General features: G+C 44.1%; 1 protein-coding gene across 1 annotated transcript; it reads left to right on the top strand.

Annotated features, from left to right (window-relative positions):
• The first annotated feature begins 387 nt into the window (after positions 1-387).
• On the top strand, positions 388-26,837 carry pigl (phosphatidylinositol glycan anchor biosynthesis, class L). Its single transcript, XM_035434856.1, has 7 exons — positions 388-735; positions 1,402-1,501; positions 17,129-17,219; positions 20,376-20,443; positions 22,656-22,687; positions 24,823-24,956; positions 26,488-26,837. The coding sequence occupies exons 1-7, from the start codon at positions 411-413 to the stop codon at positions 26,614-26,616; spliced, it is 879 nt and encodes a 292-aa protein (XP_035290747.1). The 5' UTR covers positions 388-410; the 3' UTR covers positions 26,617-26,837.

Raw genomic sequence — 26,837 nt, 5'->3', positions numbered from 1 at the left:
ACCCCACCCAGATAAGTCTGTACATCCCACTTTGATTTGACCAATATTACGTTAAGACTGCAATAATAACTGCGTGTGTATTGTTTTTTCCGATCCCCAAACGTATTTTTAAATGTTATTCAGGTCATTGCCTGATGGTCTGGTTTATATTTTCCTATATTCCAACAAAGATATTGAGCTAGCAATGAATGTTTGAGGCTGCTAATGATTACTTATTTTTGAGAAAGTCGGTACATTTTCTTTTTATTAAAGTACACTAATAATTTTCCCACAAGTGCGTCTTGTATAATGTCATTTGTTTTTGTTTGTAACATTTGTGTAAGTGGGCTGTGTCCGCCCCATGGAACCTTGAGTGAAAAAGAAAGTGTAGCCACACGGACTGTTTACACTACAGTAATGGTCGTTCGATAATGTTGTTTAGCGTACTTGTCTTGTGTTTTTTATTTTCTCTGTACTTTATTTTGTTAAAAGTTATTTACTACAGATATTCACAGACTTCATGGAGTAAACATTTCCTTGAATTAAACATAAGAAAATGTGGACGGTCTCGTATCTGTCAAAATACAGCTAGAAATGATATGTATCCATGGCAATCTGAACACAAGAACACTAGTAATGAAGTCCGAGCCCTCCTAGTCACTGCACATCCAGATGATGAGTGCATGTTCTTTGCACCTACAATTTTACGGCTCTTGCAATTAAATGCATCAGTGCATTTATTGTGTTTGTCTTCAGGTATGTTTTTAATTCAGTCAAGCTTCTACAGTCCTGTAATTGTCGGCCTCCTGCTAGCTTGGTGTGTTAGCTCGCAAATGTTAATTATTTGCCTTGAATCTAGCACAGCATTCATCAATGCCTTTCAAAGACAACGTTTGTTCGTTTGTTATAAGTTCGTTGTTTTCTGCTTCCCAGTGTCTCTACAAATCCATAGGTAATTAGTTTGTTTGATTTGTACGATTGGTTACATAGTTAAATAACCACCTGAAGTGCAATACAACTAGCTAGCTATATTTGACCTATTTAATTTTGCTCAGATGCGGTCATTAGTTACAAAAGTGCATTTGTTTTGCCCTCTTAGTCTGTTTCTTGATTAACACAGGACTGCGTGCTGATAAAATTCTGGCAATCGACTTTTCAATCCAGACTATTCTGTATATGACTATGTACAACTGAGAGCGTGTAAATGTATGAAGTGAGCAAATGCGCAGACTGAACTGATAAATACAATCTTATAAATAAAACCTCTTAAGCTTGTTTCACACAAAACTGAAGAGATAAATTGGAAAAAGGAAAAGGGAACAAAAATCACAGCAATGTTGATTGTGTATTGTTCCAATAATTAGCTAGCGATACAGGTTGTAATTTCATTCAACAATTTAATGCCTTAAAAACTTTGTTTAGGCAATTACTACAAACAAGGAGCGCATCGGCAAAGGGAGCTTCGTGACAGCTGTGCTGTGTTGGGGATCCCAGCTTCTCAAGTCACCATCATAGACTGCAAGTAAGAGCAATACACTTAAAGCCTCTGCACAAAATGCGCAAAACCTTTTTGCTATAGCAGAAAAAGGGGAGGGGGGAGTGAGGTGAGCTTTGATTTCTTTACGGTAATTGGCCGAAGTGGTTTGTGAAGCAAAGCGGATATATATGTTAACTCATCCTTACGTGTGTAAGTCTCCAAAATTGCACATTGGTAATCGGGGTCTTCTGTATGTTTACATCAGAAGCTGAACGTTCTGTGTATCTTACATTTAGAACGGTTACAAATAGCTAAAGCACGTAGATTAGAAATGTTTCTCAGCATGAATGATCTGTCATTCCATGAAGTTTTGATTTTTTTGAGGATCGAAAATTCACGTATGGGACCCTATGCTTTAGCTTTGTCAGTTAGAGTCCATCTAACCCTCCCAACTGATTTTGAATGCTTCGGCTAAATCCCTTAGCAAGGAAGGGGAATGGGCCATCAGTTTACATTTTGCCTGGGGAAATATGCTACATGTCTTTGGAGAGTGGGGTTGTTGTTGTGTTACTGTGGGACTGTTGGAGACTCTGTTGGGACTCTGTTTTCATTCAGAAAAGTGATAGTGCCATCTTATTATGAAACAGAAATACTGTTGAATTTTGTTTGGGCTCGCAGGTGAAATTCCCTGTTGATCTCCAATGATACGCATTACAAAAGTAGCAATGGGTGTTATTTGTGTTTGCAAGAGTACATGATCACAACAGAGCAAAATATTGATCAAACAGTGTGTAAAGCTCCTTATGTTTACTCTTCAGTGCACTAAAAAAGATAATCTAGGTATTGTACCTTATTGAACCCATGTTTTATAGTTGTCCAATGACCATGATATGCACTTTTGTAAGTCGCTTTGGATAAAAGCATCTGCTAAATAAATGTAATGTAATTTTTATTGGAAGGAAAGCACTCTGCATTTTCAGTTACAAATGCCAATGAGCTGCCAGTATTTCCAGGTATTTTTTACAGCAGCAAGTGATACTGTATGAACCAACAGATGAACAGATTTTCTTTTGTAAAACAAAAGCATTGTACTGGATTTGATACAGAATACATAGAAGGAAAAAAAACTTTGTTTATTCTCTCAGGTGTTCTTATTGTTTTGAACCCTCATGGATCTCTGAAGAGCAGTGCATTGTTACTATATGTGATGCCCTTCACTGTGGCTACATACAGTATACTAATTATAAATGACAGTGTCTGAAATATTCTTACCAAATTATGCTGCTTTCTTTTGAATTATGTGTTTAATTCACTTTGTTTTCAGCCTTACTAAAAAACCCTGTTGCTTATTATTAATGGGATTGCAACTGTACAAAAGTAAAGCAACAAATGAACTGTTGCAAACAGTTTAAAAACAGTATTCAATACATCATTAAATACTGTAAATGAAAGTGCGTGTAGGAGAAAGGTAGGTATAAGATTGGTTGACCTGTTGGCCATTAATTAATCCAGTTAATCCATATCCATAGGATTCATATTCTAATCCATAATCTAAGATTATTGACAATAATCTGAGGTTTGCAGCTTTTGTGGAGCAGTCCCTGGACTGAGAACAAGTTGTGAGAGACACGCACTCTCTCTGGGCATGAATCCTGTGTGCACACCCATTTAGAGCTATCAAGCTGTATGTGACCCCTCCCCCTTTGTGCAGGGCTCTTGAAAACAGTAAACTGGTCACAAATCAGGCTCTCCATTCTTAGCACAACAGGCCCAGAGTCAGCACAGTCTGATGTATTGGGCCTGTCTGTCACTGTGGGCCATGAAGAATTATAAAGCCAGAGAGGCTTTGTAAAGGTCTCTTTCTAAGTACTTTACTCAGAGCCCTCATAAGGCACACAAACAAGCGTCTATTGAAAAGATGTTAAATGACTTTTAGAGACTGGAGCTGAAACACAGATTAAAAATAACAGTCATGTGATTGATGAATTTGGTGACCTGGATTACATGCTTGTTGTTCAGTATGTTTTTGTGGAGTACATGCAGTTTATCACTGGTTTATATGTATTGCTATACTTTCTTGCACTGCTACAGTGTACTGTAGTAAAATGCATATTATTTTCTGGGAGTAACTTGGTCATTTTTTGCCTTGGAAAATCCTGCCCATTTTTGTTCTTATTCGTGGTGCTCATTCGACAGTGCGTATTTGGAGAGAAAACAACATTTTGGCAACACAGAGATTCAACGTGAGGAAGTAAAAAAAAAAAAAGAAACGGAGGAGGTCAGCATTGGTCAGAGCAGAAGGATAAGAACATAAATGGTGTCATGGTTTGGCTGCTGCACAACTCAAGCGGGTGGGGGGAGTCCGGATCGAGAGGCTGCACTGCCCCCAAAAGAAAGCACTGCAGCCTTCAGAAGAGAAGGCTGTCTCTGGGCCTGGGCCCCATTTATTCTCGCTGTCTTTGGCTCTGCTGGACACCCCCCCCCCCCCTTCCAGACGTAAACAAAAGGAGAAACAGCCTATCTGGCTGCGATCGGTCTTGGTGGATTTGTTCTGCAGTGAAAATATTATCTTAAAAACGGTAGATTACGACGTTGAGTAGTGTATGGGAAAACAAAAGCGGACGCGGTTTGCCCCCCCCCCCCCCCCTTTGTCAAGTGATCTGATTTCTGGGTATCCGAATGTGAGGGAGGCCTATACAGTTTCCTCAAAAGTTAAAATCATCGCTGACGAGAGGATTGCTGATGTAAATCCTGTTTTTAGCGTACAGGTAGAGAAGTTTCTGCTGGGAGGTAAGGCGTGTATTGTGTATTGACCGCAAAGATTGGACAGAATGGCAACAATTCAAATGGAATTCATTGGAATTCAATAATGTTGCATCGGATAATATCTAAAACAGTCTAAATACAAAAAAAAATGGTCTTTTGCTTGCATTCCCAGTTGCTTCCCCCGTGCAAACACACGTGTGAAAAGCAAAGAAATAAGCACGAAGAATGTGTATACACTGGATATCTTGCTTGATATTGGTTGTGTTGTGGTGTTTGCATGAAGCAAAGTAAATGTACAGGTCTACACCCAGAGAGACTGTTGTTAATAGGACTACAACTGCAGAAGGCAGGATTCAAAGCTTGTTAATTTTCAGCTTTCTAAAAGCAGCCATTTTTGGATTTGTTGGAAAATGTGTGGCCCTTCACTGAAGTGTACGTGTAACTTTGTTATATTCTTAATTTGTACACCAGCAGTAACCATCACAAATGTATTTTCCATTTACCCGATGGGCATCCATTTCAAAGCGGTTATTTCACACAGTTATAGTTTGATATGTTAAATTTTTTGCTAGCAGTCATAACTAAATTTAGATATCAGGTTAAGGCTAAAACACACCATATACATTTTTAAAATGTGTGCAAATATTGTTCAGACCTGTTAAGTAATTGACAACCTTTACTGTTTTCTCATTATAAACACTTGATAGTACTGGCAAATGTGCCCAAACAGCATGGTAAAATGGTTTTAGGAAGGGATTACTGATGGTTTCAAAACTAGAGCTCTGCTTTGTCACAGATTTGTGTTAACTCATCCTTACGTCATTTAGCAGACATCATCCTCTGACATAGATCTCTATCATACAAATCAGCATATTTGATGGACAGCTATGCAGCAAAATAAAAGCTTTCCATATTTATACTGTGCATTTAAACATAAAAACCATTTTGGACTCAATGTTTTTTTTATTTCTCAGGAGGAAAGACGATACAAATCCTACACACTCTATTTTGAACCGTACGCCGTAAGGCAACCGTTTATTTTCACAGTTACATGGTCCTCGGTATATGTAGACCACAATAACACGTTCCCTCTGCCAAGCCGCAATGTTGAAACTGGGCGATTCCTTGCTTACATGTTCTTTCAAAGAAATCTGCTAGCGGGTGACCTCAGGGGTCTCCGAAAAATAAAAGCGGCCGCATTCCTTTTATTATTGGATCCCGTCGTCCGCTAAGCCTGGAGGAAGGGCCACCGGGGAGGCCACAACCCTTTACCCATTTCTGTACCGCTCGGCTATCCCCTTCCATCGGCTATCCCCTTCAGTCAACTATCCCCTTCAGCCAGCTATGCCCTTCAGTCATCTATCCCCTTTAGCCAGCTGTCCCATCAGTCAACTATCCCCTTTAGCCAGCTATCCCCTTCACTAATCTATCCCCTTCAGTCAGCTATCCCATCAGTCATCTATCCCCTTCAGTCAACTATCCCCTTCAGTCAGCTATCCCATCAGTCAACTATCCCATCAGTCAACTATCCCCTTCAGTCAGCTATCCCATCAGTCAACTATCCCCTTCAGTCAGCTATCCCATCAGTCAACTATCCCATCAGTCAACTATCCCCTTCAGTCAGCTATCCCATCAGTCAACTATCCCATCAGTCATCTATCCCCTTCAGTCAGCTATCCCATCAGTCAACTATCCCATCAGTCATCTATCCCCTTCAGTCAACTCTCCCCTTCAGGCAGCTATCCCCTTCAACCAGCTATCCTGGGTGTGTACGGTCCCGTGCTACAGGAGCCTTTGCCTCAGCTCACTTAAATAAATGACAAAACTACGGACTACCATTCACACGCATCTGCTATTCTGTCTTACCGGAGTTCCGCACAGCCGGGTCTTGTATCAAAATGACTGACTGTATCTTAGTACGCATGCAGCATGGCCACCATAAAGCCTGTCCTTAATTAAAAGTGGAGAAAATAGACAAAAGCAGGGTGTATTAAATCAAGGGGTACTGTATTTACTTGACATATCATTCTCTGTGTGTTCGTCTTCACAGACACTCTCTAAGTGAACTTCTTACTTTAGTATTATTATTTTTAGCATCTTTCTGCCTTGCTGTGTTTACATAGGCCATAAAGGGCCTAAATTGTTACCCTCCAGTTTCTGTTCTATGTGTCCTTTTCTCTTGTTTGCATACATATGGGGACACATTTCCTCCAAATCTCCAAATCCCACGATCGATTTTCTTTCTGTTATTAGAACTGCGTCCATGAGGTTAAACAATTTATGAGTTCTAAACAAATATTTCTCAGGGAAACACAGCCATTGTTCTTTTGAACGGAGTACAGCAGTTTCCCTCCTTGCATTATAGATTGGAGGTTTCAGTTACATCACATTATGTTACAGGCACTTAGCAGACGCTCTTATCCAGAGCAACTTACACAACTTGTTTTTTACATAGCATTTACATTGCATCCATTTATACAGGTGGATATATACTGAAGCAATGCAGGTTTAGTACCTTGCTCAAGGGTACAACGGCAGTGCAGGAATCGAACCTGTGACCCTTCGACCAGTTCCTTACCCATTATACTACACTGCCGCTTATGTAGTTTAAGACACCATTGCCGTTGTAATCTAATTGGAGGCATTATAGGCAAGATTTGTTTTGACATAAAGGCCTGGGAGATGAGTTGTGTTTTGTTTAGGTTACATTCAGGAGTATAATGCTTTTTTAAATCCCATCCATCTGGTGCTTAAAAAAATCCTTAGAAACGGCATTGATCAAACGTGGCGCTATCGTTGGCAGGGGCTGCATTGTTCGCGGTTTAGAGGATGGTTTAATGTTATCCTCTACAGGGCTTATTTTGGCTGTCGGTTCATTTTCCAAAAAAAAAAAAAAAGTCGGAAAAATAGACACAAGGAGGACAGCCTCGGTGGTTGTACTTGGAAGTTTTTTTTTTACGGTTCCAGGAAAACTGGAGCCGTCTCTGTGTGTGACATTGCACACAGTGGCCTGCCAAAAGACTGGCATGTGAACTCAAACGCTGACCTGGAGCTTTCCACAATAAGCTGGCGGCTCGCCCGGAACCGGTGGCCTGCGACACTGTATTGTCCCTCTTCTCCCCCCGTACTTGTGCACCACCCAGGCCCCGCAACCCCCCACCCCACCCCACCCCACCCCTCCCCTTCCCTCCTGCCTGCCGACTCATTTTTATCTTCTGCACATTCTGATACCGCTTTGAACTTTGTTCGGGGCTAGCTGCGTCTGCCGGAGCTGTGACCTCTGACCCCGTGGCCGTCTGCCATGCGTTCACCTCCCCCCAACTCCCCCCCCGCCGTCGCCGCACTCACCTTTCTCCCGCTTGTCTGCTCGCCTCGGTTCCCAAAACTGCGTGGGAGCGTGTTTTGGCACGGTGCACGCAGCGGCTCTATTGGACGCTGTTATCTGGGTCACAGTGACTTTTAGAACGCTTGGCTGAAGTCTCGGGGCAGGAACTGCTAAAGGAGGCTTGGCATACGCACGTTCCTTTTTCCTTTTTTTTTTGGAAAGGCATTGTTGTTTGTCTCTGCAAATTATAACCGTTCCCTCAGATGGCTGCAGGTCGACGAATAAGCCCAAAGTGCATAGGGACTGAAGGGCATTTCATGGGGGAGTCATCTTTTATACAGTTGCGTTTGCGTCCACTTTCACTGATACTCTTTCAGTTTTTGAGACCCTTCACATATTTGGCCTTCATATTTGGCATTCATATTCGGGACCTGTCATTTTCGGATTTATCGTGCTGACGCCAAAAATGTATGACAAATTTGTTTGGTTTCGCACTAAGCTCTCTTTTCCCCCTCAGGACTGTGTGTAGCATAGCTTCTCTGCTGCGCTGCGGTTCTCAGCACATTCGTTCCCCGTACGGACTCCCGCGGTCCCCCTGAGCGGCCCGCTCGCTCGCGGCCGTCGGCTCGTTTCGTCGAGACCGCCGAAGCTCGTAAATGGAGAAACTGTGGCCGGGTCACGCTCTGAACGCCATCACTTCTGCCCCGGATATCGCTGAGTCACATTAACAGCCCCGCGCAGGCAGCCGTTTTATAATCCACACTATATTGTGGCAAAGCTGCCAGGTTTCCAGATTATAAGTACACACTTTTTTTTCCCTGACACAAAGCCTTGTAGGTTAAGACGCAGCGGTGCACAGGTATTGGAGGTAGTGTGAGGATTCGCAAGAACATACTGTACTTTTGGTGGTTATAGGCTGTGTTAGCTCCGTGTGGTATGGTGCTGTTGTACCACAGTGCTTCCTGTCGAGAACGCCCGTACCACAGAAGCCTTTTTTTTTTGGCAATGATGTGTACACAAAACGCATTGTTCCAAATGTTTTCTTCACTGTTCGAGTGGTGAACGGCCTGTCACTAGAAAAACTAAGGAGTGTATTTGGAATGACTGAATTCAAGGCATATTTACATAAGTAGAGGACACTATAGAATCTGTGGAATGCTGTTTGCCATGAAGGGTGTGTGTGTGTGTGTGTGTGTGTGTGTGTATATATGTGTGTGTATCTGTGTGTGTGTGAGAGAGAGATAGAGAGATAGAAAGCAGTGTGATAAAGCAGGATCTGTCAGTGAGACCCACCCCCTGTGTGGGTTAGGGCCAGCCGGGGTGCATTAGAGGCATCTGTGACACTGCCAGTAGGATTCTGCTGGCCACTCCTTCTGTGAATGGCATCCCAGGCCCCGCCCCTTCACTGTCATCACTGCTATTCTGCTGTGCCTCTGTTCAGATGAACAGCTTCATTGCTGAGATATTTACTCTAGCATCTATATGTGAGTGCCTGTTAAAACCAACGGAAGTGACCTTTTAGGGAGGCGTACAGTGAACCTCCAAGGTAAAATGGAGAAGCCCAATTTAGTTATCATGACTGCTGGGACTGCTGTTGATTTTGATATCAATCATATTTCAAAATCAAAAGTCAAAAGCTGCCCATTTTGCACAGCAACACATTGCATAATGTGTAACAGTCACTACCTCTAAAAATGACTAATTTACATGCATTCTGAATTTTGGCATGATATCAATTTTTTAAAAATGATTGTACTTATGTTTATATTTTATGTTTTAATTAGTAACAGCTGCTTTTGGTGAATTGGCCAGACTCCCACCTTGATTATAAACGGTTACAGAAGCGGCTTTTTCTGTTTCAGTAGCTGGTTGCAGATTATTGCTGGCGCAGCCTCTGAGGAGCTTATTCCAGAGAATAGGACAGCTGTGTTGACAGTCTCATGGCCCCAAAGCATTGTGGGCCCTCTGGAACCGGCACAGAATCTGATCGTGCTCCGCTACCCCCCAAAGCCCTGCCGACTAGACCCCGTCGACTTCAGCGTCGTACAAGAAGTCTTCCGCAGCTCAGACGCACGTTGTTTATTTAGTCAGTAGACCTGTTCATCTCGAGGGACTTAAATAGCTTACAGTTAAGCTGCGTGTGTAACTGGATACCTCGCAGAAGTGAAGGCGTGCTGTGAGGTACAGATCTCTTTGGCCTTGGGGTTTTAATGCGATGGTTCGGCTTCTTAGCCGTCCCTCTGCATTTTTTCCCCCCTGTCCGTCTCCGCTGGCTGCTCGTTGAGGACACGCCAAATGTGAAAAAAAAAGTTGTCTTTGGAATCACGTGGGCGAAACTTATCAAGGGTGTGTGCAGTCATGTCTCACTGCTAATGATATGTTGTTATATATATATATATATATTTTTTTTTTTTTTTTTGTGCCTTTGTCAATAAAGAACTCTGTCGGTGTTCACCTACAGGTGTTGGTCTTCTTTTCCCTTCCAAAGTTTTGTCCAGAAAAAAAGTTTTAAGAATGATGTAGCGGCATAAAGAAAACCTGAAAGTTCTTGAAATGTGTGACCGCAAGAAAAACAAGGAATTATTTATTCGTTTTTTTAATATTCCTGTCACTGCTAAAAAAGACCAATCTATAAAAGGAAACGATTCAGTGTCTCTGCCTAAATATATTTCCACTGTAGTTTGCCGCTTCCTTTGAGTTTAATTATACAATGATTTTGAAAAAATATACTGTATATGTATATATTATGTATGTATATATATATATTTATATATATTGGCTATATCTGTGAAGGAGAAAACTCATTATAGCCCTGAGCCCTGGAATTGACCTGAATTGTGCCTGCTAATGTAATCACTGGGGAAACAGCAATAAGCTTTGTGCTGAAGCAAGACAGCACAAGATGTGTATTCTACTGAAATAGTCCACATGTTCCTGCAGCCTCTTGCATTATAATGACTCAGTCCGTATTTGTGCACTTCTTGTTTCTGCTTGCGGCTAATGTGAACCCTGCTGAACATCTGTCTGGTCTAACGTGAGAATTGGCCTTTTGCCATGGTGTGTTTTTTTTGGCCAACAGGCGTTAGTTATGCAAATCGAAGTGTTGGCCAAATGTGAGCCAGAACAGAGTGATACTGCACCACATTCAGTCCTGCAGGTCCCCTCAGCTAGGGCTGAGCTCATATTATTGATATGGCAATTGATATAATATAATATAATATTAATGTCATAACTTGACAAACAACGTATTGGATACAGTGATTTGCCATATTGGTATGTTTATAGTATAGTATGTTTAAAATTCCGTGAAATGTGCACATTTCTTTTTACCCATAATGTGTTGTTTTAAGTACACACGTTTATATGTGAAAGCTAAAACTAAACATTTGTAACTGTTTCCTTTGTTTGTAATGTATGTGGGAGCTTGTTGGATTTTATGTGAGGTTTTTCTACGTTTTCCTGTTGTTCTTGGCTCTGATGTGATTTCTTTGAGTTGCTTTTACTGATCACAGTAAACAGTTGCTGTACTCAGTGTTTTCTTTAGTGATACCTGAGTCAGTTTTAAAAACATTTTCAAAAATCACATGCCTATGCGTAAAAATGATTTATATTTTATTGTGCCCCCCCCCCTCCCCCCCATATTGAGATGGGTATCGCATTGTGAGGGACCTCGCAATAGTCTCAGGGCTTGGCTTGCTCTCTGCTGTTTCCAAGGTGACATTGTACCACACATTGGCTATAAATGTATATATGATCGCAGTGGCACGTATTGAGAGTGCGTCCGCTGAGGTGGGCGGGGTCTGGTGAGGCTGCAGCTGCACTAGGTACCCTGTAGGCTGTAAAGGAGTTTATGACCGCGCTGTTATAGTGTCCCCAGCTGAGACGGAACAGAAGCCCGGTGCTTTTTCTCAAGGCCCTTTTTCGCCAGTGTGATCAGACTGAACGAGCGCTGTCGATCAGTCACAGGCTCTCCGGTAGACCAAAGTTCAAAGCCCGCTTTCAGATGCTCGCAGGCAATTAGACGTCGAACATGCAAAGCGGTGGGAGGGAGAGAGAGGTTACTCTGGGCCGTTTGCGCCGTTGCCATGGTGAAGCTACACACGGCATCCATTAAGCCCACTCTCGGCCTGTGGCCAGCTTGAGAAAGGTCAGGTAGATCATCTGTCCATTCTTCTTTTTTTTTTCCCTTTTCCTCCCTTTCTACTCTTTTCTTGTCGAATACAGTCGCAGGGATCTCAGCTTAACTTTCTGTTAGAGAGAATGGAGATTATCACAAAGCAACCTTATGAAAAAAAAAAAGGACTTAACCTTCTGGTCTGCAAAAGTTGTGTGGGAGTCTGTTTCATGCTTGAAACAGCGGATGTTCTCTAGCCGTGAAGTAAAAAGTTAGTTACTCCCACATAGACGATATAGTGCCGCGCTTGTTAAAAACAAGTCAAATTTAATGAGATTGTTTCACTTTCTGTTTCCTGCACTGATTTCAGGTGAAAGGGACACCTTTTTAAATGGACAACTTTTTAGTTTAGCTCCATTCTTGAAAGCTTACTTTAGAGGTCACTCGGGAAATGTATTTGCTGCAGTTGTAGTCACGGGTTAGCACCTCATTTTCGATCTAAATGTTACAGCATCTGAATTGCATGAGGTCATCTGGCAATATGCAAAGTGGTTGGAATCAATGTACTTGTTTAGCAATACTGGAATAAAGGGACTTAGGAAGTTCCCATTATCTCTTCTTTTGGAAAGGGGAAGGCTTCCTGTTTGGGTTTATTTACTGCATGATTCTGCAAGTTTGCGCCTTTAGTCGGATTCAGCCCTCCGTGTTTTGGTTAATTCGTTCGCTCCCTCTGATTTTAGCGGGTCAAGAAAGGGCAGAGGGAGGCCCGGACGGACGGCCATCAATTAGAACCTCACCACAGCGCAACAGATAGCCCCAAACTTTTTTTTTTTTTTTTGTTTACCAACCCGGTGTCCCCCCCCTCCCCCCCGACTCACCTCCCCTCCTCCCTCCCCCCATTCTGACACCACATCTCCTGGATGACCCTCGTCGACCCCGGCAGGAGTTGATTTGTACCCTGATCCATCACGCCTCCGGGACAGGCCCAACAGTCCCGGGCTCATTGTGGGGGTCCAGGAGGCGGGAGGCCAGGCTCTATTCATCCCCCCCCCCCCCCAAATGCGCCGGAGCTCGGGCCATTACTCTCCCGCGTGGCCTCCTGACCTTGAGCCGCGTCCCGCTGTGGAGCCTTTTAACGCCTTCAGCGCCATGCGGTGCTCTCGCACTGCCTGCTGGGAGGGGGGAGGGGCGGGGGAGGGGAGGGGAGGGGCGCACTAACGTTTCTTCAAACTGTACATGGTTTTGGGCCCTCAGTAGTATTTTATGCTTATATGTTGAGATTCCCACACCACCCCCTCACCACCCTCACCACCTCCCAAAAAAAGTGTATTTTTTCCTTTTTAAACCTGCTGAAACTGTCCTTTAACTTTCAATATTCTGACATTATCTCCTGCGTCGGGGCACTTTCCTCATATTTTCGATGTCATAATTGGTTACTCTAGATTTAAGTGATAAAATAGGGCTGTCGTTCGTGACACAAAAACATATTTGCATGTATTGAAAAATATGCTGTTAAACATTTGAATGACCTACATTTGAATATATGGATATGTTCAAATATATTTTATATTTTTATTTTACATATGCCACTACATGCCAATTTATTGTAATCTTTGTTTAGTACATTCTGTTGCTTATACTGCACTATATCCAACTAAGACTAATGAGGCAATAATTGGTATATTTTGCTACGTATTTCTATATATTACTGAATGAATTTCTGCGTGCAGAATTGAAATTTTGTCAAAAAGAAAATCAGGTTGGTGCCTTGGCCTTTTTTTTGTTGTTGACATTTTCAAAGAACACTGCTCCCCGTGACCGCCATTTTGGTTTCCTCCGAAGGACTCCATTGCTTCCTTCTCTGCAAATTACAACACACTGCGCAGTTCCACTAGCAGTTTCTTATTTCACAGCCGAGTCTGAGTTACGTCTTGGTATCATTGGTATGTGTAGTCAAATGACATTATCAAAATAACCAGTCAAGGGGGTTTCTCTTGCATATTGAGGCACAAAGCAGAAATATTTGCAGAGATTACATGAGCCAAAGGTTGATATAGCGGAGTGATGGAGATTGCAATATGCGAGAAAGTAGGCTTAGAATAGACTTTGAAATCTCTGGGGATGCAGTGCTCTATGGGGGTTGAACCTCTTCCTCTTTATAGGGGTCCCATGTGACCACCACCCAATCATAATAAGACAAACCAGGGTATCACTGAGGCTGCTGCGGCAAGTGTTTTTGCATTGTTTTAACTGAAAGCTACAGGGCACATAAAACCCAATAGCAGAACATAACTTTGCTTTGTGGGCACTACCATTTCCAACAACCTTTTTTGAGTGACAGCACATTAGATTAAATAGTTTCATAACTGCACAATCACACCATATCCTCGTTCTAGAGGGATTCATTGCAGTATAACAAACCAAGTAGCCTAAATATTTCAAGAGTTTCAAGCATTTCAAGTTGAGCCACAGTACATTTTGACCATATGATGTATGGCTTGCCTGTATGCCAGTGGAGGTACTTGTGAAATACTATAAAGAAGGTTTGTCTTCTTTTTTCAGATTAAATTTAGGAAAATACCTAACTTAACCAGCAATCCAGTTTACTGGTCTCATTGCACCAATAAAACAACTGACAAACAGGAAAAATCCATGTGATACAAATCGGAAATCAAAACAATTAGTGGTGCAGTTTTCATGATGCTACAGAGCTTGAGGAACTTTGCATGATAAGCGAGCAAACATCTGAACCGCTCACAACGAAAAAAAAAAAAAAAGACAATAACAAGCATCCTCTCTGCAATGTTAATCATCAATGTGTAATGCAGCACCAGCTGTGCTCTCTCTCAGCTCCTGCCCGCGCACCGCGTTCAGCACACAAGGAGTTAAACCCTCTCAAAAGCTTCCCCCCCCTCCGTTCCTCTTTCTGACGATGCCGTGCCCGTGAGCTGTTGTTTTCACCCGAACTGCCTTGACCTCGGTGTGTCCGAATCAGTTAGACCGTGCCTGGTTGCCTCTCATTTCGTTTGTTTGATGTCGAGGGAGACGGAGAGACGGCGGTCCGGCCCGGCCTTCCTGTAACCCGGGAGACACTGGCCACACCTCTGGAATGCCATTGGATTGGTCAGAAGTTCTGTGTATTTTGTTTACAGTAACCTACTTTGGTAGCTTACTTTATAAATCGGTGTGCGCCTACATTTTGGAAATAGTCCCCGGGCATTCTGCACACGGCTTCTGTCTCGTGCAAAGAATTCTACTTGTTCCAGGATTCTAACTTATTCTAGCCTCACCGATATGCCCATACAATAGTACATGCGATTAAGCTTTTCATTAGTAGAGCGGTTCTAGGCTCTTTATCTGTGCTGTTTGGCCACATTTATGACCGAGGGACTTCTGCCTCTGTGCCCCTGTTGACATCCAGCTTTGCTTACACACAGAGAGAGAGCTCTTAGACTGAGTTTAGGAGAAGATGCTGTCACATGAGCTGAGGAGGGAGCTTCAGGTCTCTGCAGCAAACATCAAAGAAACCCCACAAAGGTACAAAAACAAAGTGTGAAACTGAGACTTTCAAGCAAAATGGTTTTCTTTTCCTGTTACTTAATGTTGTCTATAATGGGAGAATGCTCTGAGCTGCTAACTTTGTCTAGAAAAAGAAACAGTTAGTTGCTCGGAGCATTTGAAATAAATGAACATAAACCAATAGAAATGGCCTGGCTTGCTCTGACTTGCCGTGAGTTGGGAGGGGGCTGGCTTTATTGGCCATTGTGGTGATGGATGCCAACCTGTCAGCATTTTCCAATGGCAGAGCTCAGGGCTGACCCCCATACATTAGGAGGTGGGTAATCAAGTTGTCAGGGTGGAACAGAATGGGAGAGCTCCATCTCTTGTGCGAGGTGTAATCATTTTCCCCGGGTTGAAGTTTGGAAGATGAATATTATGCAGAAGCCCCACGACCTCCGACCCCTTTGCAGAGAGGGTTCAGACTCCCTGAATCAGAGTTCCACAGGCGGAGCTGAATAGACAGATCCCCATAAATCTGGCTGGAACTTTGCCAGCGTTCACTCCCACGTTGAATGCTCCCCAATTCCTCCAACCACAAAAAATTGCCAAATCTTTTGTTTTGGTCAAGCTTTTATGTCATTTAAACACTAATTCTCTAGGTAGTCAAATATGTTGTAGGCCTACCATCTTAGTGGATGTACAAAACACCTTCTGATCTGAGCTGTGATCTCTTGAATTTGAAGACGATACTTCAATTTTACAGCACACACTTTTTGTAAAATATCTGTGTCGGAAATTATTCTGTCATCAATACTTCTGACCATTCTGCCAAATTTAATTTAGGAAAAACCAGTAGCTGAAGCCAAATATAAAAGTTAAACTGAAAACGGATGACCTATATCTGCCATTAGAATTTCAGTTGGAATTTGTTTTTGAAGGTACAGGCCAAGAATGGGTGAAGTTGGTTAAAGCATGCAGATTGAAATTGTATACACTTACTCGAAAATATTTCTTCTTGTAATATTTTTTTTCCAAGGGGGACCTTACATGTGCACACAGTTATAAACAAAAATATCATCGCAATCACCAGACACGTAAACAGGCGATAAGACAGGCTGTAGCGCCATTGGTTACAGAAGATAAAAAGCGGGGGCGATCCTCAGCTATAGTATTGGGAGTTAACCCAGGACACAGACATAACAACTATATCATTATCATCCTATTCTACTTCTATGAATGTGTGTAAAAATCACTGAACGTGGCCTCACTTTTGATCTTCAGGCATTTTCAGTTTAAGCTTTCCTCGCACCAGTTGTCTGCTTCGCTGTTTCTCCACCAGATACTGTTGTTTCTCTGAATTCGAGGGCACATCGGGTTGTTTCGAGGTTATTTATAAACACTTTAAACAGTAGTCATCGATGTATATTTATGGCTTACAAATGATATTTCTAATGTCATTTTTCTTCCTAATTTGGAATGCCCAGTCGTATATATATATATATATATATATATATATATATATCAGTGTTTATTGCTGGGGCCTCTGTTAGTGATTCAAGAGAGAACAGACAATCACGAGTTCTCCTCTGGAGCACGCATGTCAACTGCCCTTCTTATTGCATTGCACTAAAAGCATAATGGTGCCTTAACCAGATGAGCTGCCACACAAATCATTTTTGACACTCTGCAAGAGGGAAGAAATGTACCCTGCTCATCGAGTCTTTTTTTCATCAGGTTCACGCACTGCTGTGGATAGCCCTCCAGGATAATAAACTGCCAATCATATTTATCATCACTCGTATCATTGGTCTGCTTTTAGTCTACTTATATGCAGGCACTTAGCACTGTACATAAGTTTACATTGTCATCCTGCTACATATTTGTCCCATTGATTCCGGTGATGTGCCTTGCTGACGGGTACAATGGTAGTGACCTGCTGATTAATGGAATGTTTTCTTTTTTTTAGGGAACTTCCAGATGATCCCAACGTAGAGTGGAACATCCACGTCATCTCCTCCCTTGTCCTGAAGCAGATTCAAGCCAGCTCTATTAACATGGTGAGGCAGATAATCCATGAATAAAAAACAAAAAATACTGTGGCGGCTTTTAATTTCTTTTAATACTCACGTTACCAGCGTTCGTAGCCAAATTGGATTGGCAAGTCAAGACCGTAAGCCCGTCTAATCGGTGCACCATCCTGTATCAGTTTGAGGGGTTACAGACCGGCACGCCACCCTCCGAAACATGTGCAGCCGGTCGCTGTGTCATCCGTGCCCCCCCCCCGCAGTCAACCACCCGTGTCCCGCAGCTGCTGAGCGTGCCCAGCGGCCTCGTGCACATCTGGCGCAGGCAGGCCTAGGGAGTCGCTCTTTGCGCTGTGACATGGCAACCCTGCTGACCGAAACCCTCCCATCCTCGAGAAGTGCTGAGGTCTGCATGTCATGAGTCAACTGGCGGGGGTTGCCAGGCACGTTCAAACACCGGCCCGGTGAGGATTCAGTAAGCGAATCGGCGATCTTCGCTCCTGGTCCCGGAGAGCCGCGGGGTCTGCTGGTTTTCTGTTTTCGCCTTGATATCCGCGACCAATCCAGACCCAGGAATCCGGGCGAGTTGAGTTAACCGTGTAATCGACCGCTTCAATCTACCAATTACCCTGAGCGGCGAGCGACAACGAGAACCAGCCGACCCTGCGGCCCGCCGGGAATGAAGAAGACCGCTGATCCAAGGGGGTGACTCAGCGTTCCCCCCCTTTTTTAAAAACGGTTTCCTCTGATCGAAACTCGGCAGCGCTCTCTGCGCCCTTCGCCCGTGGGCGTGCGCGTACCTCTCCCTTTGAGTCGGTTCGTGTCACTCTGACCCGAGAGCGGGAGCGTCGGCGTCGCGTCCCCATGGCGATTTAATTAGGGCAGTCGTGTTCTCTCGAACCTGAGCGGGCCTTCCGCGGACTGCCGGATCAGATCGCTTGTTACCCGGGCATAATTAATTCACTTAGGGCATCACCCAAGTGCTGCATTTACGTGGCATTCACATGAGGTTCACTTGAGTCTACCGTTGGACTCTCTTAGAAATTTCAAGTGTTGACTGAAGGTTCCTACCAGCCGCAGAGGGAATTCCAGCCAATTTCTGGTCGGTAGGGAAGAATTTGTTGCTGAAACCTTGACAAACATTTGCTTTGCGGAATTGAAATGCAAGAAGAGACTGTTGCGGGCTCTGAAAGAAAGAATTCAGACGGTTGTCTGGAAAATTAAGCGTACTTCTGCATTCCCCTTTGTGTTGGAGGACGGAAATAGGAAAAAGTTGTGGCTGTATAATTGACAATAAACTTCATTGTGGTCCATTCTGTATACTGGGTAAACCCCCAGAACTTACTTTCTGATGTCTGATTTCATCATGACGTGAACATTTTTAGGCGTGTACTAAATGCGATTTTCAGAGCGTATGGATGTGCCTGAAGAGAATACCAATGTCAGCTTTACAATAAGAACATTTTATGGCATTTTTAGCACCAAATATGAATAATTTCTAGATTCATCCACTTCCATTATTTCTTGCTGTTCGGAAATTCTCTATTTTTATCCTGAGAAATTGAAAAAGAAAATTGTGTCAGTCAGAAGCAAAATTTTCAGTCAGAAGCAAAACTTTTGATGTCCATCTCACTTGACTGTAGAGGACCTTACATTATTCACGATATTCCTGATAGCTGATAGACTACACTGACTTGTGCTCCAATGTTGAACCCCAGGCCAAACCCTGAAATCCATAAAGCCCCTCTCCCTTCCCCAGCACACGCACATACGTTCACTAGCCGGGTGGTGTGGCCTTCCCTCCTCCGCCTTGCTGGCAAGGCCAGCGTTTTGTTTGAGGTGACTTTCTTCGTATTGCGTTTTATGGGTCGGCCATTTCCTCGAAAGGGAAGAGAGAGAATCCTGGAGCCCGTCGCCCACCCCTGGGGGGGAGACGCTATAGAGCCTGCCGGCTTTAGCAGATGTTCGCTCGGACGTGAATGCCCGTCCGGTGCCAGAAGCAACACAGACGCAGTCAGCTGTGCGGGTCGTTCCCAGACACCCTCTGTCTGTCTTCTCCCCTTTTTTTTGAGTTCTGTTATTTGTAAGTTTTTTTTTTTTGCTCTTCAAGTTTTCTCTTCAAGAAAGCAGATTTTCCCATTCCGAAGGCTACTCTGCCTCGCCTGTTTATTTTGGACTACGTCTTACATTATAGGCAATGTTTCTGTTGGGCGTTTTTAACCAAATCAGAAACCGCCCCCACCCCGTCACCCCCACCCCCTCCCCAGACAGGTCAAGGCAAAGCAGCCCGGGAATCTCGCCCGGAATCTCTCTCTGACTGAGACTTCCACTGTCTGTCTGGCGATTATCATATTTGGAAGGTTGGACCCCCTTTTGTCTTTTGTTGAGCGCCGGCTTCGGGAACGTTTGACCCTCTCGCCTTCCGTGCCCTCGGTCGCCGGCTTTCCGCCGCCCCGTGTCGTTCTCGCTCTTCCTCCGTGTCTCCGTGACGGGGGGAAGAGTCCGTGCCAGGAAAACTCTGCCGTCCTAAATGCCGGTTATCTTCGGCCAAGCGGCGTTCCATTCCGTGAGCAGACGGACCGGGCTGTCTGAGCTTCGGACGCGCTTCCCCAGACGGCAATCCAGCAATCTTCCCGTCGTTCGGCCCTCATCTCCGCCAACCCCTAAAACCGACTTTTGGAATGAGCGCCTTCAGTCCAGCCTGGAACCGATCCTTCACATGAACCGAGACATCGCTGAACGCGCAAAGAGTCTCTCAGGACCGTTTTGTCTTTATGACAACAGCAATGTTAATAATATTACTGATTATGTTCATAAATTCTCTATTTCACCACTCCCAGAATGGTTTATTGTCAGTACTGATATGTTTGTGCAGTTTTATTGAAGATTTCTGGCCTTCTGTAACACTATCAAGGGTTTAGATCATCTTTGTCTTCCAAAATCTTACTGGCATTCCATGCAATATTCTAACATAGATCCTTTTCAGTTTTCGAGAATTTACAGTCTAGTTTCTCGACCACCTCAAGGAAACATATTCTGTGTGTTCAATGTTAGAGGAGACTGCATAATGTTTTGTTCCTTTTGCCGCTCTAACAACCGCAGGCTTATGGAACACGCATCAAAAGAAGTATTCTTAGTGTGTGCACCAACGTTCAGCCTCTTTGGCCAATCCATTGTTTGTTTCTGCAGGTCCTGACCTTTGATGGCAGGGGAGTTAGTGGCCACGGGAACCACATCGCCATTTACCGGTCCCTCAGGTACGCACTGCAGCCGACTGAGAAATTCTTTTACATACAAAGAAAGAAAACACAACAAAGTAGAAGATCTTAGCTATACGCATACTCTTATGGTGCAACATAAAGCCTGCGGTCAGTTCAAAGCCCTCTTTGAGCTATTCTTTGATATGCTAGAAGCCTGCTACTGTTTGGCTGAATGTACCGAGCAGAAATCTGCACTGAGGGGCCCATTTTCTGGTTACGCATGGAACATGCCCAGCTGAACACTTCACCTTGGGGGTGGGGGGATGTTTTTCAGTTGCTTATAGTCTCCCTCTAAACTTAAAATAGAATTCAAACCACAATTCATTTTAAATTGCAAGCTAGGTACGCTGCCAATACGTACTCAGAGAACAAACCTAGGTATCCTTGTGCCGTCACCAGATTTGATTCGAATGCTCAGATATTGTCCTTGAGGCAGCACACAGGTCGGTCTCCCTCCACAAGTAAACCAGGACCAGGCCTGTTATGTGCGGACCTGGCAACCAGATCCCCGAATCCATAATTATAACTTCCAAAGCGGCGCTGGTTCCAGCCGGCCCGACCGTGATGTCCCGCTATGCATAATTCAGCCTTTCGCGAATTCAAACGCCGTCCAAGCCACACGCGAAGGAATAACAAGCTCTGCCCTGGAACCGCTGCAGATCCCATCTGGGGACGGGGGGGGGGGGGGGATTTGGGGGGGGGGGTGTTCTGAGGAACAGCGTCTTGCCTCGCGGTTGCATCAGTTTGTTATGAAGTACGGGGGGGGGGGGGTGGGGCGGAGGGAGCCGCGCGGCGGCTTGGCGCTCGCGTCGCGCGCCGTTCCGTTCCCGACCGACGTTCGGCGCGGCTCGGACTCGGCTCTGCTCCCGACAAGACTCCCCCACCGCTAACAGAGGCCTCGATCGGCAGCGACGAGGAGTCAAAAGGGCGCTGTTCCCTTTCGCGGCTACCCCGGTGGCGGTAACGTTCCCATTTCACTGCTCACTCCGCCAGAGGCCTGAATAATTCAGCACTTCAGCGCTCGTAGGCTCCCTGACAACCCCGCCGAGAATTCAAATGATACAGCGAGATTATTAACATGATGTCGCTATAGAAATTAGAGCGGAAAAAAACGAAATAAAACAAGTTAGCAACCCTATGAATATATAAATGTTTGTTAAATGTGAACAGTTTTCTTGAATTAAAAACTGCTTCATTCAGTGAAAACGTTCTTGGAAAAACTGCCACTCTTTAGTTCTTTGTTTCTCTATACTGTGCTTCCACATTTCCCTGCGGTGGCTGTCCTGGTAAAAAACATTTTGGTGGCAAATCTTTTTAAAATAAAGAGGTAGCCTGTGCTTTTTCAGCTTCAAATAATTAACCGATGAAAACCTCTACAGCTGGAAGAAAGCACTGTCCAGAGTTGTTACACTATTTAGAGAGAGACTCATAGCTGGAGAATGCAACCGTGGTCTGCCAGTGACCATAACCCTCATTCTGCAGTAAAACGTGTGGTGCGCTCGCTTCTCCCCACAGAACACCAACAGGTTTCTAGAAGGAGTTTTAAAACTTGTTTTCAAGCTGCAAACAGTCCCGCAGGTTTCGCTTGCCACTTTAATAACAAAAGCAACTCCAGTTCTCTCAAGGCAGCCTGTTTTCTCTGGAGTCCTCCACTGTCTGCTCCTGGAGCTTTCCGACCGCCCCCCCTCCCCCCTCCCCCCTCCCCCCCCCTCCCTCTCCCCCTTCCCCCCCTCCCTCTCCTGCAAGCTTAGAAATGTTCACCTCTTTCCCACTTGGCTCAATGCCAGCGAAACAGTTTATGTTTTACAAACACATCTCAGCTGGCGGAACCGTGTGCAAGCATTTGGTTATTTGTACCTTTGTAACAGGAATACTGCCCACAAATAGGGACTGTTTTCCTAACCCTGACCCGTTTGGCTGGCCAGGCATGTCCGACAGGGGGGTTATTGCAGGGATTTCCAGGAACCAGACAAGTGGAATTTCTTGTGAGAACTCCCAACTGTGAGATTCCTGCCTGGTGCGTATTTGACCTGCAGGGAGAATGCAAATAAAGCACATTGGGACTCGCTAATTTTTTTTTGCTACCATGACCTGCTTTTTTTGGTTTACAGAGAGAATTAACTGATGTGAAGGTAATGCTGTTTAAGTGCACAATGTTTTTAAATTCCAGGCAGATCCAGTCTTATTTCTTTATATCTGTCTTAAACAGCTATCTGGCCTCCACTGGAGAAATACCTGACGGTGAGTTGTTTCAGTTATTTGAAAGAGTACTTCGGGCCTTCCAAATAAGAAAAACAAAATGAAATGTGTATTCAACAAAACTTGACTCGTCAGTAGTAATTAACATGTTTAACGACATACCACATTCTCATTTCCCTGATTATTTGTATGTATATATAATATATGTGTGTATGTGTGTGTGTGCGCGTGTGCATATAATGTGTAATGTGCTCTGTCAGTTTTTTGTCTCATCTTCTGTCTAAATCTCATTGGCAAACATGCTTGAATTTTAGAACCTTTTGGAAATTTTTTGCCAAGGTCACCATCTACTGGTCAGTATAGTGCATTACACCAAGCTTCTGCCATAATTGCAGCAGGATGCATATTGTATTCCACATTACCCAGCAGGTTAAACTTCTGTCTTCTCAGGGACATATTTTATTTGTCTTTCTGGATTTAAATTTCCAAATACTTACTAGATGCTTAATTTGTACATTTTCAGGGAATTAACTTGTTTTTTTTTTGTCCCCCCCATTAGATAACATTAGCAGTTCATGTCACACGCAGGACATGAGACGAGATATTGCTAAGAGTACAAATAAAGGGAAACCATGTGTGAAGATGGATCGCATTAATGCATATCATGAATCACGCCTTCCGACAAGTATCAAACGAGCATGTGTGGCGTCTGACCTTTTTTTTTTTTTGTTTTCGTGGATCACTTCCACCAACAAACCTAAAAACACCATCTGGCACAACAGACGGAGAACGCTGTCTGCAGGCAGGCAGGTTCACTACAGGTTAATTCGCCTGTCTCTGCAACCCGGAGAAACGTTTCATCTTTCATAATGTCTATCCCTGAAGCCCGAGCGAATCTGGGCTCGATAAAACACAGTTTTAAATCAAACTTCAAATTATGTAATAGGGATGCCAAATCATTTTTGAGTTGCATCATCATTGAGCAGTATTAGTTAAAAAGAAAGTATCAGCCAAAAAGTGAAGATTGTGGCTTATATGATCGGCCAACATGATGACGCATGCACCAGAAAGGCAACACATTAATTGCTCCTCTGATTCTGCATTTAAAGTGAAAGCCATTTGATGTTGATATCTGTGCTCATCTACTTCTTTCATGAATGTGAAAACATCGTTGCAGTTTGCATTTGCATTTCATAATGTAAAAACGGAGAGGTATCAGCAACAGCATGGCCAAAGATTGGTTATTTACATTGCCCCAGAATTGCCAAAATTGCACCCCAAATTGCTGAGCAGACGAACGACAAAACAGCAAGGAAAGAATCTGACTAGTTATTTTGTCAACAAACATTTCATTGTATGTAAAAACAAGTGCGTAATGAGCATGTTTTGCCCTGTTGTGGGTACTGACTGATAGGTGTTAGATTGTTTTCAAGTGCTTTGGAGTCTGAAGTCCTCCACTGTAGATACCTGACTGCAGGGCAGTAATAGAATGTGCCAGGCAGTAGAACAGAACTTGCCTCTCTACACGTGAAGCTCATAAATGCAAGAAACCGACTTTAAAGGTGGCCTTGTACCCTGACAGGGAGGGGCCCATAGTGAAGATTATCTGTTTGCCACAGGGCCGTTTGAGTGGTCTCTGCCCAGCCTTGCCCTCGTTCGGACGGGATCAGTAAGGAGGGACAGATAAGCGTGTGACGACTCGCCAGGTCACGCGCTGGCACCGCCCCTCCTGGTTTACACGCTCTGTGTGAGCCTGTGTGGGTCTGAAACTGGCACCGTCATCATCCTCACTGATAGAGGCAGTAGTCCATGTCTGAGCTTTCGTCAGTGCCCTAGCCGCTGCTCGACACAGGCCTCTTAAGCATGCCGTTGTTTACGTGGGAAAAGACTGGGTAGGAAAAATAAGCCTGCTTCTAACTCACAGGAGATTAGCCTCTTGTATTGACCTGATTTTTACACAACTAAGGATTAAGTAGTATTTTTTTTTATCTTTTAGTATCTTTAGTGTCTTTTAGGGCCTAAAACTGTTACACCCACATTTTTTATTTAGTGAAGTGTGTTAGGTAACCCCCCCCCCCTCCCTTTTTTGTAAAATGTACGATGCTGGTTGGTTTTGAGCGTTATTTCCAAGCAGGAACTTTATGTGTCAAGACGAGGTGTCTCCTCCCGCCCCGCAGGCTGCTGCGTCCTCTCGCTGCAGACCGTGAACGTGATCAGGAAGTACCTCTCCGTCCTGGAGCTTCCAATCAGCTGGCTCTGCGGGTCAGACGTCTCCTTCCTCATTGGGTCGGAGGGGTACAGGCAAGCGAAGGTGAGCCCGCCCCCTCGCGAAACCTGACCGCAAACGCTCTGCCTCCCCCCTCCTCCGCGCACAAACGGGGTTCATAGTAAGCTCGTCCCGGGGAAGGCACCGGCCTTGAAACAAACGGGAACGGCCGTTATTTTTAAAGGCGTTAACGTGCCGCCCTGCGTGCACCTTTAGCGTTGCGCTATGATACAGCGCATGCCTCTGAATCGCAATGAGCTGAATAATCCGGCGTGGGAGAGGTGGGAGGACGGGGAGGTGCTGCTCTGGCTGTCATTTCCTCTCTCCTCGTGAAACGATCCAGATGCCTGACACTTCACACCGTGTGCTAATTGATGCGTCGGTGAGCGTGAGGTGTGTGCAGAGTTGCCAGTTTGCCACCGCATGGTGCCAAAGCTGTTTGTGAATAAAACATCTAGTCATTGCAATTAGGTTATTTGGGTCAGTGTTAACAGTGTAAATTTAGATTTTTTTTGTGAGCGATTTCACCCAAAAACAGCCTTAACTCAAAAACCACCTAATATTTGAAAATAAAAAATGAATTTACATTTAGAGCTTTAAGAGCCATAAACATTTATGAATTCAAACGGTAATGTGATTCCTAAATCCAAAGCTTTTTCCTAGAACATAATGAAGTAGTGAGTGGTTGTAAAGGAACATGGGTGGGTCATGACCATTGTACCACTGAATAAGGTACTGTGTGTGACCTGAATTGCTTCAGGAAATATCCAGCTATGTACATGGATATAATTTAGAATGTGGGTTGCCCTAGATAAGGGGACAGTATGTCTAAGTATAGACTCTCTCTCTCTCTCTTTATATATATATATATATATATATACTGTATATACATACAGACAGGTGACAAATTAAAGCTGACCTGAATTCAGATTCTCCCCTTTATTTTGTCACCCATCTGTGTATATATATATATATATATATATATATATATATACACACACACACACACACACACACACACACACACACATACACACACGCAGTTGAATTTGTTGTTGCTCAATATGATAATGCAGTTTTTTTTTTTTTAAAGGACTAATTTTGAGGTTACTCCACGCTGCGTTAGAAAGCCTAAGGGGACATATTGGATTGGTTCACCATCTGTGTACATTGTGTTGATGCAGTAATAGAGTACAATTGCAACAGCAGTTGGGTTATGAAGGCAATTCGGCGGTGGCAGGTAGGCACTGCCTAACTGTAGCTACGCTTTTCTCAGTGGTGCTACAGTCCAGTCACCCGAGTCAGCCAGCTGACAGATTCAAAGTGCTGAATGCACAGGCGTTTGTGCACCTTTGTGCGCTTGGTGAAATGGAAATATAGCTGGCAGCTATTTATATGCATGATTCTCTCTCCCTCCCTCCCTCCCTCTCTCTCTCTCTCCCTCCCTCCCTCCCTCTCCCTCTCTTCCTCCCCCCTCTGTCCCTCTCCATCCCTCTCTTTCTCCCTCCCTCCCTCTCCCCCCTCTCTGTCCCTCTCCCTCTCTCCCTCCCTCCCTCTCTCTCTCTCTCTCCTCCAGAGGGCCATGTTTTGTCACCGCAGCCAGCTCCTGTGGTTTCGCCACCTCTACATGCTGCTTTCCCGCTACGTGCTCATCAACACATTCCAAGTGATCTCTCGGGAAGAGAAGGACTGGGAAATGTATTAGCTTCTCATTTGTGTCACAAGTCTACTGTTCACTGCTAAGCTACTGTTACTTTGGGGTTCTTCGAGTGATTCATCTGTGGGCTCTGAATCTGAGCTGTCACAGCACTATTTTATGTGTAATGGGAAAAAAGCACTGACCGTGAATGTATGTCGACACATGCTGCTTCGATTTTTACATTTTCTAAATACTTTTGAGGCCTTCAATAAAAATTTCACACAATC

This window comes from Anguilla anguilla, chromosome 9 (genome assembly GCF_013347855.1).
Source record: "Anguilla anguilla isolate fAngAng1 chromosome 9, fAngAng1.pri, whole genome shotgun sequence".
Lineage (NCBI taxonomy): Eukaryota > Metazoa > Chordata > Actinopteri > Anguilliformes > Anguillidae > Anguilla > Anguilla anguilla.
This window is presented reverse-complemented; position numbering and strand designations above follow the sequence as displayed.

Excerpts from the sequence above, each read along its gene's own strand:
- pigl (XM_035434856.1), top strand. The coding sequence starts at position 411 with ATGTTGTTTAGCGTACTTGTCTTGTGTTTTTTATTTTCTCTGTACTTT. Across the intron at positions 17,220-20,375 it reads AAGCCAGCTCTATTAACATG|GTCCTGACCTTTGATGGCAG; the intron begins GTGAGGCAGATA and ends TTGTTTCTGCAG. Across the intron at positions 22,688-24,822 it reads CACTGGAGAAATACCTGACG|GCTGCTGCGTCCTCTCGCTG; the intron begins GTGAGTTGTTTC and ends CCCGCCCCGCAG.